We start from the raw sequence: 14315 nt of genomic DNA, 5'->3' as shown, positions 1-14315 counted from the left end.
TTTCATCCTGTGTGCTGTTTTGGACACTTGTGAGAGACTTTGTAAGACTGTTCAAACTTCCCTATTGAATCCACCACTGCTGTGTAGACAGTGACGTCATTACACAGCGTCCCGCGACCGAGCGGCACCGTGGCACGCTGAGGGCACCCCAGCAAGCTGCGTTTTAACCTCTGTGCAGAGGATACACCTGCCGAGGTACAGGAGCAGCTTCATATCGGCCAGGAAGCAGGAGCGATTTCACCGAGCCCCAGTACCAGCTGCTGAACCTGGCTGCATGAAGGGAAATCCCCTTGGACTTGGGAGTGAAAAAGACTGACGTCCTGCCCCAGAATCAACTGAGCTGCAGCAGCAGAGGGAAGCAAGCACCTGAATCTACAGCTAACAGGCTGCCGAGTGGGTAAACAGTGTGATACACACTACATGTCTTTTACCAACCTTTTTTATGTACGCAGATATATTACCCCCTTTTTAATTCTATAAATATATTGTTGAATTTGCTTCACTATTTGGCGTTGTGCGCTGTTTTCTTTTGTTTCCTTTTTGGTAGGTGCTTTTGGAACACAAGGATTCGAATCTAGTTAGTGGGGGAAATTTGGAGGTTGGGGATTGAGACAGAAGGAAGTGGCGGACTTGTAGGTACTTGAACAAATGGAATCCTCGGATCTCAAATTTATCTCTAAGCGCCTGGTAAGTAGGCAATCTCGTCTTTCTGCAGTAGATCGGCCACCATCCTAATATTGTGACTCTGAAATTGGTCAAATTGACTTGGGGAACACCCTGGTGGGAATTTGGGGTTCCGAAAGATGGGGGTGAGCTGTGAGGGGGACGCTACCAGACCATACTTCCCTTTGCATTTAAGCCATACTTCCCACGTGCATCTCATTGCTCCTACACCAAACCTTGGTGGCCTGGTTCCGCTGCTGCCGGTGGTCCACAGTGCCACCTGGAAGGAGAGGGGGCGGGCGTAGTGAGACTCTATCTCTAGCCAAGAAGCTGAGGCCGGGTCGCAATTCCAAACTACAGCCTGCTTCAGCTGTGCTGCGATGGTAGTATTTTGCTATGTCGGGGACCCCCACACCTCCTCTCGTTCTTGAGGAGAGCATCACTGAACGAGGAACCCTGGGTCTCGATAAGTGTGCTTTTCTAACAATGTATTAAAGGACTGCCCCATTTATCTTCTACATTTTCCCTGCAAAAACATTATCCCAGTGTATTACTACTAGATTAGACCTCAGTTTATTAAAATCTGCCTTTCTAAAGTTTAAGGTCTTTGTTGAACCCAAGTAATCTGTTTTTTGATAATTTATTTCAAAAGAGACCATGTTATGATCACTGTTACCCAAATGTTGCAGGACCTGAATATTTGTTATTACTTCTACATTGTTTGATATGACCAAATCCAGTATTGCCCCTCTCCTGGTTGGTTCCCTCGATAATTTGGGTCATATCATTATCTTTAAGCACTCCCAAAAACCTGTTCCCTTTTGTTGTAATGCTAATCTCATTGCCCCAGTCTATGTCTGGATAATTAAAATCCCCCATTATGCAAACATGACCCAGTTTTGATGCCTTCTCCACTTGCAAAAGTATTTTAGCTTCCTCAATCTCACATATATTTGGTGGTTTATAGCATATTCCCACAAACATTTTCTTTATACTTTTACCTCACTGCTAATTTCTATCCACAAAGTCTCTATATTTTCATCATTCCCTTCATAGACATCATCCCTTATAATAGGTTTTAGATCCGGTTTAACATATAAACATACTCCACCTCCCCTTCTATTTGCTTGATCCATCCGAAAAAGGGAATAACCATCTAAATTAACTGTCCAGCCATGAGTTTCATCCCACCATGTTTCAGTAATGCCTATTATATCATACTGCACCCTTGCAGCTTTTAATTCAAGTTCCCCCATTTTATCTGTCAGGGCTTCTTGCATTAGCAAGCATGCATTTAAGTTTTTTTTCAGCCTGTACTATTATCTTATCTGCTCCTTCCTTTCTGCTCCCACTTGGTTTAGTCTTTAGAAGTTTTCTAGTATTATCTGTATTTACTGTGGGTGTCTCACTGCTTGTCAAACTCGCACTTGCCCCCATTCTACCTCCATACCACCTTGTATCCTCATCTATTCCATTTAGTTCATTATCTGTTTCATTCCCCTCCCCCCTCCATCCTAGTTTAAACTCTCCTGTGTGGGGAACTGAGGGATGGGACTAGTTATGTGAGAGAGGGAGGGGACTAGTTATGTGAGAGAGGGGACTAGTTATGTGAGCAGGACAGGGGGAGGGGACTAGTTATGTGAGGGGAACAGGGCAAGGGGACTAGTTATGTGAGGGGAACAGGGGGAGGGGACTAGTTATGTGAGCGGAACAGGGGGAGGGGGACTAGTTATGTGAGCGGAACTGGGGGAGGAGACTAGTTATGTGAGAAACGGGGAGGGGGACTAGTTAGGGAGAGGGTATCAGTTATCTAAAGGTAACCAGGGGAGGGGATTAGTTATTGGAGGGGAACAGGAGGAGGTGATGGGACTAGTTATGTAAGGGGAACAGGATGAGGCAACTTGTTATGGAGAACAAGGGGAGGATACTAGTTATCGGAGGGGAACAGTGCGAGGAAACTAGTTATTGTGAATGGAACGGGCAGCAGATTAGTTACGGGAGGAGAACGGGGAGGGGACGAGTTACTTGTAAATGTAACGGGTCATGCCTGTGTAACAGAAGTGGGGATACTTAGGGTGACCCGACGTCCCGGTGTTTGGGGCGCGTGTCCCACCCGACTTTTTCAAAACGTCCCGGTTTTTCGCGCCGATCGCTCACAAACTGATCATGCGCGGTCGGTGCAGGCCTTTAGCGCATGCGTGATCGGTATGGGTTGTTTGTGCATGCGCAATTGGCGCGATCCTTTAGTGCATGTGTGATCGGTATGGGTTGTTCGCGGCATGCGCGGTCGGTGCGGGCCTTTAGCGCATGCGTGATCGGTATGGGTTGTTCGCGCATGCGCGGGTCGGTGCGGGCCTTTAGCGCATGCGTGATCGGTATGGTTTGTTCACGCATGCACATTGATCGAGGGCCTTTAGCGCATGCGCGAAAATTGTCCCGGTTTTCACCTGCAGAGAAATACCCTAGGATATGTGCGTGTATATTCCCCGCGCTTTCACTCTCCCCGCACTTATCCGGTGTGCCTCCGCCCTCCCTTGCTGGGCGACTGTTCCATGCGCTCACTGCCTTCCTTCAGCTGTGCGGGCAAAAGAAAAAGCCGTGAAAATGCCACTTATACCAATTTATTAAGCTCTTCGCTGCCAGCCGCACAGCAGAATATTGCCCCGCACTTCCAGGCCCCCCCTCAGCATCCGTCACTGCAGTCATCTCCCCCCCCCTCAGCATCCATCACTGCAGTCATCTCCCCCCCCCCTCAGCATCCGTCACTGCAGTCATCTCCCCCCCCCTCAGCATCCGTCACTGCAGTCATCTCCCCCCCCTCAGCATCCGTCACTGCAGTCATCTCCCCCCCCCCCAGCATCCGTCACTGCAGTCATCTCCCCCCCCCTCAGCATCCGTCACTGCAGTCATCTCCCCCCCCCTCAGCATCCGTCATTGCAGTCATCTCCCCCCCTCAGCATCCATCACTGCAGTCATCTCCCCCCCCCTCAGCATCCGTCACTGCAGTCATCTCCCCCCCCCCTCAGCATCCGTCACTGCAGTCATCTCCCCCCCCCCAGCATCCGTCACTGCAGTCATCTCCCCCCCCCTCAGCATCCGTCACTGCAGTCATCTCCCCCACCCTCAGCATCCGTCACTGCAGTCATCTCCCCCCCCCTCAGCATCCGTCACTGCAGTCATCTCCCCCCCCCACCCTCAGCATCCGTCACTGCAGTCATCTCCCCCCACCCTCAGCATCCGTCACTGCAGTCATCTCCCCCCCCCTCAGCATCCATCACTGCAGTCATCTCCCCCCCCCTCAGCATCCGTCACTGCAGTCATCTCCCCCCCCCTCAGCATCCGTCACTGCAGTCATCTCCCCCCCCCCCCCAGCATCCGTCACTGCAGTCATCCCCCTCCCCCTCAGCATCCGTCACTGCAGTCATCTCCCCCCCCCCCCCTCAGCATCCGTCACTGCAGTCATCTCCCCCCCCCCCTCAGCATCCGTCACTGCAGTCATCTCCCCCCCCCTCAGCATCCGTCACTGCAGTCATCTCCCCCCCCCCTCAGCATCCGTCACTGCAGTCATCTCCCCCCCCCTCAGCATCCGTCACTGCAGTCATCTCCCCCCCCCTCAGCATTCCGTCACTGCAGTCATCTCCCCCCCCCTCAGCATCCGTCACTGCAGTCATCTCCCCCCCCCTCAGCATCCGTCACTGCAGTCATCTCCCCCCCCCCTCAGCATCCGTCACTGCAGTCATCTCCCCCCCCCCCTCAGCATCCGTCACTGCAGTCATCTCCCCCCCCTCAGCATCCGTCACTGCAGTCATCTCCCCCCCCCCCCTCAGCATCCGTCACTGCAGTCATCTCCCCCCCCTCAGCATCCGTCACTGCAGTCATCTCCCCCCCCTCAGCATCCGTCACTGCAGTCATCTCCCCCCCCCCTCAGCATCCGTCACTGCAGTCATCTCCCCCCCCCCTCAGCATCTGTCACTGCAGTCATCTCCCCCCCCCTCAGCATCCGTCACTGCAGTCATCTCCCCCCCCCCCTCAGCATCCGTCACTGCAGTCATCTCCCCCCCCCACCCTCAGCATCCGTCACTGCAGTTATCTCCCCCCCCCATCTTGTACGTGAACGCTCTCAGCACCGCGCTGCTCATAATGTTCATTAGGTACAGTAGTTTGGAAACGTGTGCCACGTGTGTAACGGGGCGGGGGCGTAACGGGAGGGGGCATAACGGGAGGGGGCGTAACGGGAGGGGGCGTAACGGGAGGCGCTCCAGTGATGCAGGGATCAGAGCCGGCCCCGTGGTCAGGCCGGAGAGGGGAATAGATTGTGACACAGACTGTGGGGCCCTTAATGCCCATAACATGGAAGCCGCTTCCCAACAAACCCCCCGTTCCACTACGGAGAGCGTGGAACCCGTACAGGTATCATTGGAGCCACTATTTACAGCTGCCTAACCATGATTGTCCTGTGATCTCCAACTGTGGGTATAGTGCAGTGAGGGACAGGCAACGTACTGAGCCAAGGCAGACCTGGCAAGGGTCTGCATATTACAGTTACATCAAGTTCTATATTTGTTATAGTGTAAGGCAGTTTGGGGTGTGTAGAGATACTCAATATCAGTACAGCGCTGCATGGTGACTTCTCATGTGTTGTCCTGTCGGTGAGAGACTAGCTGAGGGTCTTGCATCACATTGTTCGGTCACCTGCTCTGCGTGGCCAGGGGTCCTGGCACGCAGGTTATGCCACCTGCTCTGCGTGGCAGGGGTCCTGGCACGCAGGTTATGCCACCTGCTCTGCGTGGCAGGGGTCCTGGCACGCAGGTTATGCCACCTGCTCTGCGTGGCAGGGGTTATGCCACCAACGGGCTGATCGGGGGAGCATGAGGTAGATGCACTGTAATTAGTTTAGAGTCCGGGGAATGACACAGAACAAGCTACGTCTCGCACGCCGGGGGTTACACGTCTCGCACGCCGGGGGTTACACGTCTCGCACGCCGGGGGTTACACGTCTCGCACGCCGGGGGTTACACGTCTCGCACGCCGGGGGTTACACGTCTCGCACGCCGGGGGTTACACGTCTCGCACGCCGGGCAATGCAAGGTGAGGGGTAGAACTCATCAGCGGTGAGTGACCAACACTGAGGGGGCGTCCGGTAGCGTGACGGTCCCTGTGTCACAGCGGTGACGGGGCGGCCGGTAGCGTGACGGTCCCTGTGTCACAGCGGTGACGGGGCGGCCGGTAGCGTGACGGTCCCTGTGTCACAGCGGTGACGGGGCGGCCGGTAGCGTGACGGTCCCTGTGTCACAGCGGTGACGGGGCGGCCGGTAGCGTGACGGTCCCTGTGTCACAGCGGTGACGGGGCGTCCGGTAGCGTGACGGTCCCTGTGTCACAGCGGTGACGGGGCGGCCGGTAGCGTGACGGTCCCTGTGTCACAGCGGTGACGGGGCGGCCGGTAGCGTGACGGTCCCTGTGTCACAGCGGTGAGGGGCGGCCCGGTAGCGTGACGGTCCCCTGTGTCACAGCGGTGACGGGGGCGGCCGGTAGCGTGACGGTCCCTGTGTCACAGCGGTGAGGGGGCGGCCGGTAGCGTGACGGTCCCCTGTGTCACAGCGGTGACGGGGCGGCCAGTAGCGTGATTATGTCTCTGGATCCAGCAGAACATCTTGGGGAGGGGGCGGGGGCGGGGGAGGGGAGGCACTTATGGCTTTGATTGCGTAGTCTTGACGCTACTTCTCCCATCTCCTCATGGGGTCTCTTGGTGACACCTCCTGCCTCACTCCTCCTTGTAGCAGAGAAGGACCCCCCCGGCGGTGACAGTACATGGGAGAGCTGTCCTGAAGGCCATGTCCGACGGAGGGAGGAGGAGGGGCAGGTTAGTGTCCTCCCACGTGGCTTTCGCCTGTCGTCACCCAATCATAGATGATGAAACTCAGGCTCATTATCATAAAAACAAAACCCAGCGATGCGAAAATAGCGGCCTACAGAAGGAAGGAGAGAGAGGGTGAGGAGGAGGGTGACCCCGTATGTACCTGAGCGAGAGGAGGGTGACCCCGTATGTACCTGAGCGAGAGGAGAGTGACCCCCGTATGTACCTGAGCGAGAGGAGGGTGACCCCGTATGTACCTGTATCTGAGCGAGAGGAGGGTGACCCCCGTATGTACCTGAGCGAGAGGAGGGTGACCCCGTATGTACCTGTATCTGAGCAAGAGGAGGGTGACCCCGTATGTACCTGTATCTGAGCGAGAGGGGAGTGACCCCGTATGTACCTGTATCTGAGCAAGAGGAGGGTGACCCCGTATATACCTGTATCTGAGTGAGAGGAGGGTGACCTCGTATGTACCTGAGCGAGAGGAGGGTGACCCCGTATGTACCTGTATCTGAGCGAGAGGAGGGTGACCCCGTATGTACCTGAGCGAGAGGAGGGTGACCCCGTATGTACCTGAGCGAGAGGAGGGTGACCCCGTATGTACCTGTATCTGAGCGAGAGGAGGGTGACCCCGTATGTATCTGAGCGAGAGGAGGGTGACCCCGTATGTACCTGTATCTGAGCGAGAGGAGGGTGACCCCATATGTACCTGTATCTGAGCGAGAGGAGGGTGACCCCGTATGTACCTGTATCTGAGCGAGAGGAGGGTGACCCCGTATGTACCTGTATCTGAGCGAGAGGAGGGTGACCCCGTATGTACCTGTATCTGAGCGAGAGGAGGGTGACCCCGTATGTACCTGTATCTGAGCGAGAGGAGGGTGACCCCGTATGTACCTGTATCTGAGCGAGAGGAGGGTGACCCCGTATGTACCTGTATCTGAGCGAGAGGAGGGTGACCCCGTATGTACCTGTATCTGAGCGAGAGGAGGGTGACCCCGTATGTACCTGTATCTGAGCGAGAGGAGGGTGACCCCGTATGTACCTGTATCTGAGCGAGAGGAGGGTGACCCCGTATGTACCTGTATCTGAGCGAGAGGAGGGTGACCCCGTATGTACCTGTATCTGAGCGAGAGGAGGGTGACCCCGTATGTACCTGTATCTGAGCGAGAGGAGGGTGACCCCGTATATACCTGTATCTGAGCGAGAGGAGGGTGACCCCGTATATACCTGTATCTGAGCGAGAGGAGGGGTGACCCCGTATGTACCCTGTATCTGAGCGAGAGGAGGGTGACCCCGTATGTACCTGTATCTGAGCGAGAGGAGGGTGACCCCGTATGTACCTGTATGTGAGCGAGAGGAGGGTGACCCTGTATGTACCTGTATCTGAGCGAGAGGAGGGTGACCCCGTATGTACCTGTATCTGAGCGAGAGGAGGGTGACCCCGTATGTACCTGTATCTGAGCGAGAGGAGGGTGACCTCGTATGTACCTGTATCTGAGCGAGAGGAGGGTGACCCCGTATGTACCTGTATCTGAGCGAGAGGAGGGTGACCCCGTATGTACCTGTATCTGAGCGAGAGGAGGGTGACCCCGTATGTACCTGTATCTGAGCGAGAGGAGGGTGACCCCGTATGTACCTGTATCTGAGCGAGAGGAGGGTGACCCCGTATGTACCTGTATCTTTGGACGTGATGTGAGTGGCTCCTTCTCACTGGGAACAATGCGTATATAAAAGATACTCGGAAGGATGAAAATCAAGCTGGGTGCAGAAGTTGCTCCTGTGAAAAGTGAGGGAGAGGTGTTACTGCATCCACTGTACTGTGTATAACATCCAGTGTGCAGTGTATAACATTCACTGTACTGTGTATAACATCCAGTGTGCAGTGTATAACATTCACTGTACTGTGTATAACATCCAGTGTGCAGTGTATAACATTCACTGTACTGTGTATAACATCCAGTGTGCAGTGTATAACATTCACTGTACTGTGTATAACATCCACTGTACTGTGTATAACATCCAGTGTGCAGTGTATAACATTCACTGTACTGTGTATAACATCCACTGTACTGTGTATAACATCCAGTGTGCAGTGTATAACATTCACTGTATAATGTAACCCCCTGTATAACATCCACTGTATAACATTCACTGTATAATGTAACCCCCTGTATAACATTCACTGTATAATGTAACCCCCGGTATAACATTCACTGTATAATGTAACCCCCGGTATAACATTCACTGTATAATGTAACCCCCTGTATAACATTCACTGTATAATGTAACCCCCTGTATAACATTCACTGTATAATGTAACCCCCGGTATAACATTCACTGTATAATGTAACCCCCTGTATAACATTCACTGTATAATGTAACCCCCTGTATAACATTCACTGTATAATGTAACCCCCCGGTATAACATTCACTGTATAATGTAACCGCCTGTATAACATTCACTGTATAACAACCAGTGTGCAGTGTATAACATTCACTGTATAATGTAACCGCCTGTATAACATTCACTGTATAATGTAACCCCCTGTATAACATTCGCTGTATAATGTAACCCCCTGTATAACATTCACTGTATAATGTAACCCCCGGTATAACATTCACTGTATAATGTAACCGCCTGTATAACATTCACTGTATAACAACCAGTGTGCAGTGTATAACATTCACTGTATAATGTAACCGCCTGTATAACATTCACTGTATAATGTAACCCCCTGTATAACATTCACTGTATAATGTAACCCCCTGTATAACATTCACTGTATAATGTAACCCCCGGTATAACATTCACTGTATAATGTAACCGCCTGTATAACATTCACTGTATAACAACCAGTGTGCAGTGTATAACATTCACTGTATAATGTAACCCCCTGTATAACATTCGCTGTATAATGTAACCCCCTGTATAACATTCGCTGTATAATGTAACCCCCTGTATAACATCCAGTGTGCAGTGTATAACATTCACTGTATAATGTAACCCCCGGTATAACATTCACTGTATAATGTAACCCCCGGTATAACATTCACTGTATAATGTAACTCCCTGTATAACAACCAGTGTATAACATTCACTGTGTAACATCCAGTGTGCAGTGTATAACATTCACTGTGTAACATCCAGTGTGCAGTGTATAACATTCACTGTGTAACAACCAGTGTGCAGTGTATAACATTCACTGTGTAACAACCAGTGTGCAGTGTATAACATTCACTGTGTAACAACCAGTGTGCAGTGTATAACATTCACTGTGTAACATCCAGTGTGCAGTGTATAACATTCACTGTGTAACAACCAGTGTGCAGTGTATAACATTCACTGTGTAACAACCAGTGTGCAGTGTATAACATTCACTGTGTAACATCCAGTGTGCAGTGTATAACATTCACTGTGTAACAACCAGTGTGCAGTGTATAACATTCACTGTGTAACAACCAGTGTGCAGTGTATAACATTCACTGTGTAACAACCAGTGTGCAGTGTATAACATTCACTGTGTAACAACCAGTGTGCCATGTACAGTGTACCACAGGAATTTGGGCTCGGGGATAAATTAATTACCAATAACTCCAAAAATGTCCTTGATGTTGGGGACACAGATGACGAGGACGTTGACCACGACCAAGAGCAAAATGGCGATTAAAATGTGACGAAACCATTGGAAATCCTTCCCCGGGCAGATGAGCTGCTGAATGGCTCTGCGGATCTGCAGAGCGGCGGAGGAGAGAAAGGGGAGAAGGTGTATGAGGAGAGAGGGAGAGAAAAGGTGTCTGTGTGGAGAGAAAGATGGGGAGAGTGGGATGGGACACGTGTAGAGACTGAAGGAGGACATCTCACCGGGAAGAGCACGACAGGCACCGTGAGAGTAACAGCAACTAACACAGCAAGACGCACACACAGCATCAGCTTATCCAGGGGGTCCACCCGAATATACGTGTGTAACATCTCCGGCTCCACGTTACCTGCGGGGAAGAAATGTGAGGGGGGACAGAAGAGGGGACTGCAGCTGTGTGCGCAGGGACAGACGGGGGGACTGCAGCTGTGTGCGCAGGGACAGACGGGGGGACTGCAGCTGTGTGCGCAGGGACAGACGGGGGACAGCAGCTGTGTGCGCAGGGACAGACAGGGGCTGCAGCTGCGTGCGCACGGACAGACGGGGGCTGCAGCTGTGTGCGCAGGGACAGACGGGGGGACTGCAGCTGTGTGCGCAGGGACACACGGGGGGACTGCAGCTGTGTGCGCAGGGACAGACGGGGGACAGCAGCTGTGTGCGCAGGGACAGACGGGGGGACTGCAGCTGTGTGCGCAGGGACAGGCGGGGGGACTGCAGCTGTGTGCGCAGGGACAGACGGGGGGACTGCAGCTGTGTGCGCAGGGACAGGCGGGGGGACTGCAGCTGTGTGCGCAGGGACAGACGGGGGGACTGCAGCTGTGTGCGCAGGGACACACGGGGGGACTGCAGCTGTGTGCGCAGGGACAGACGGGGGACAGCAGCTGTGTGCGCAGGGACAGACGGGGGGACTGCAGCTGTGTGCGCAGGGACACACGGGGGGACTGCAGCTGTGTGCGCAGGGACACACGGGGGGACTGCAGCTGTGTGCGCAGGGACAGACGGGGGACAGCAGCTGTGTGCGCAGGGACAGACGGGGGGACTGCAGCTGTGTGCGCAGGGACAGACGGGGGACAGCAGCTGTGTGCGCAGGGACAGACGGGGGGACAGCAGCTGTGTGCGCAGGGACAGACGGGGGGACTGCAGCTGTGTGCGCAGGGACAGACGGGGGACTGCAGCTGTGTGCGCAGGGACAGACGGGGGCTGCAGCTGTGTGCGCAGGGACACACGGGGGGACTGCAGCTGTGTGCGCAGGGACAGACGGGGGGACTGCAGCTGTGTGCGCAGGGACAGACGGGGGGACTGCTGCTGTGTGCGCAGGGACAGACGGGGGCTGCAGCTGTGTGCGCAGGGACACACGGGGGTACTGCAGCTGTGTGCGCAGGGACAGACGGGGGGACTGCAGCTGTGTGCGCAGGGACAGAAGGGGGGGACTGCAGCTGTGTGCGCAGGGACAGAAGGGGGGGACTGCAGCTGTGTGCGCAGGGACAGATGGGGGGACTGCAGCTGTGTGCGCAGGGACAGACGGGGGGACTGCTGCTGTGTGCGCAGGGACAGACGGGGGGACTGCAGCTGTGTGCGCAGGGACAGACGGGGGCTGCAGCTGTGTGCGCAGGGACAGGCGGGGGGACTGCAGCTGTGTGCGCAGGGACAGACGGGGGGACTGCAGCTGTGTGCGCAGGGACAGACGGGGGGACTGCAGCTGTGTGCGCAGGGACAGACGGGGGGACTGCAGCTGTGTGCGCAGGGACAGACGGGGGCTGCAGCTGTGTGCGCAGGGACAGGCGGGGGACAGCAGCTGTGTGCGCAGGGACAGACGGGGGACAGCAGCTGTGTGCGCAGGGACAGACGGGGGGACTGCAGCTGTGTGCGCAGGGACACACGGGGGGACTGCAGCTGTGTGCGCAGGGACAGACGGGGGGACTGCAGCTGTGTGCGCAGGGACAGGCGGGGGGACTGCAGCTGTGTGCGCAGGGACAGACGGGGGGACTGCAGCTGTGTGCGCAGGGACAGACGGGGGGACTGCTGCTGTGTGCGCAGGGACAGACGGGGGCTGCAGCTGTGTGCGCAGGGACACACGGGGGGACTGCAGCTGTGTGCGCAGGGACAGACGGGGGGACTGCAGCTGTGTGCGCAGGGACAGACGGGGGGACTGCAGCTGTGTGCGCAGGGACAGACGGGGGGACTGCAGCTGTGTGCGCAGGGACAGACGGGGGACTGCAGCTGTGTGCGCAGGGACAGACGGGGGGACTGCAGCTGTGTGCGCAGGGACAGAAGGGGGGGACTGCAGCTGTGTGCGCAGGGACACACGGGGGGACTGCAGCTGTGTGCGCAGGGACAGACGGGGGGACTGCAGCTGTGTGCGCAGGGACAGACGGGGGCTGCAGCTGTGTGCGCAGGGACAGACGGGGGGACTGCAGCTGTGTGCGCAGGGACACACGGGGGGACTGCAGCTGTGTGCGCAGGGACAGACGAGGGCTGCAGCTGTGTGCGCAGGGACAGACGGGGGGACTGCAGCTGTGTGCGCAGGGACAGACGGGGGCTGCAGCTGTGTGCGCAGGGACAGACGGGGGCTGCAGCTGTGTGCGCAGGGACAGACGGGGGCTGCAGCTGTGTGCGCAGGGACAGATGGGGGGACTGCAGCTGTGTGCGCAGGGACAGAAGGGGGGGACTGCAGCTGTGTGCGCAGGGACAGACGGGGGCTGCAGCTGTGTGCGCAGGGACAGACGGGGGCTGCAGCTGTGTGCGCAGGGACAGACGGGGGCTGCAGCTGTGTGCGCAGGGACAGACGGGGGCTGCAGCTGTGTGCGCAGGGACAGACGGGGGCTGCAGCTGTGTGCGCAGGGACACACGGGGGGACTGCAGCTGTGTGCGCAGGGACAGATGGGGGGACTGCTGCTGTGTGCGCAGGGACAGACGGGGGCTGCAGCTGTGTGTGCAGGGACAGATGGGGGGGCTGCAGCTGTGTGCGCAGGGACACACGGGGGGACTGCAGCTGTGTGCGCAGGGACAGACGGGGGGACTGCTGCTGTGTGCGCAGGGACAGACGGGGGGACTGCTGCTGTGTGCGCAGGGACAGATGGGGGGACTGCAGCTGTGTGCGCAGGGACAGATGGGGGGACTGCAGCTGTGTGCGCAGGGACAGAAGGGGGGGACTGCTGCTGTGTGCGCAGGGACAGACGGGGGCTGCAGCTGTGTGCGCAGGGACAGATGGGGGGGCTGCAGCTGTGTGCGCAGGGACACACGGGGGGACTGCAGCTGTGTGCGCAGGGACAGACGGGGGGACTGCTGCTGTGTGCGCAGGGACAGACGGGGGCTGCAGCTGTGTGCGCAGGGACAGATGGGGGGGCTGCAGCTGTGTGCGCAGGGACACACGGGGGGACTGCAGCTGTGTGCGCAGGGACACACGGGGGGACTGCTGCTGTGTGCGCAGGGACAGACGGGGGGACTGCTGCTGTGTGCGCAGGGACAGACGGGGGGACTGCAGCTGTGTGCGCAGGGACAGACGGGGACTGCAGCTGTGTGCGCAGGGACAGACGGGGGGACTGCTGCTGTGTGTGCAGGGACAGACGGGGGCTGCAGCTGTGTGCGCAGGGACAGAAGGGGGGGACTGCAGCTGTGTGCGCAGGGACAGATGGGGGGACTGCAGCTGCGTGCGCAGGGACAGACGGGGGGCTGCAGCTGTGTGCGCAGGGACAGACGGGGGGACTGCAGCTGTGTGCGCAGGGACAGAAGGGGGGGACAGCAGCTGTGTGCGCAGGGACACACGGGGGGACTGCAGCTGTGTGCGCAGGGACACACGGGGGGACTGCTGCTGTGTGCGCAGGGACAGACGGGGGGACTGCTGCTGTGTGCGCAGGGACAGACGGGGGGACTGCAGCTGTGTGCGCAGGGACAGACGGGGACTGCAGCTGTGTGCGCAGGGACAGACGGGGGGACTGCTGCTGTGTGTGCAGGGACAGACGGGGGCTGCAGCTGTGTGCGCAGGGACAGACGGGGGCTGCAGCTGTGTGCGCAGGGACAGACGGGGGGACTGCAGCTGTGTGCGCAGGGACAGACGGGGGGACTGCAGCTGCGTGCGCAGGGACAGACGGGGGGCTGCAGCTGTGTGCGCAGGGACAGACGGGGGGACTGCAGCTGTGTGCGCAGGGACAGACGGGGG

General features: G+C 56.9%; 2 protein-coding genes across 8 annotated transcripts in view; both read right to left on the bottom strand.

Moving 5' to 3' along the window:
• Positions 1 to 3308, bottom strand: part of WAS (WASP actin nucleation promoting factor) — a 47379-nt gene extending 44071 nt beyond the window's left edge. Inside the window, exon 1 of the mRNA XM_075578296.1 lies at positions 3111 to 3308. The gene's annotated coding sequence lies outside the window, so the exon portion shown is untranslated. The remainder of the gene's footprint in view (positions 1 to 3110) is intronic.
• Positions 3309 to 6153: 2845 nt separating this feature from the next.
• LOC142471873 (sodium-coupled neutral amino acid transporter 3-like) overlaps positions 6154 to 14315 on the bottom strand; it is a 167409-nt gene continuing 159247 nt past the window's right edge. For 5 of the 7 annotated variants that reach the window (XM_075578286.1, XM_075578288.1, XM_075578289.1 and 2 more), the window contains 4 exons: positions 10381 to 10505; positions 10105 to 10249; positions 8192 to 8295; positions 6155 to 6630 (listed from right to left, as the gene is read on the bottom strand). In XM_075578286.1, coding sequence (XP_075434401.1) covers positions 6526 to 6630; positions 8192 to 8295; positions 10105 to 10249; positions 10381 to 10505 — 479 coding nt within the window. In that variant the 3' untranslated portion in view covers positions 6155 to 6525. Of the gene's footprint in view, positions 6631 to 8191; positions 8296 to 10104; positions 10250 to 10380; positions 10506 to 14315 lie in introns of all 7 variants that reach the window. The other 2 variants (XM_075578291.1, XM_075578292.1) reach the window with 1 other exon arrangement.

This window comes from Ascaphus truei, chromosome 21 (assembly GCF_040206685.1).
Source record: "Ascaphus truei isolate aAscTru1 chromosome 21, aAscTru1.hap1, whole genome shotgun sequence".
Taxonomy (NCBI): Eukaryota; Metazoa; Chordata; class Amphibia; order Anura; family Ascaphidae; genus Ascaphus; species Ascaphus truei.
Note: the sequence above shows the minus strand (reverse complement) of the source record. Positions and strands in the feature narration are given on the sequence as shown.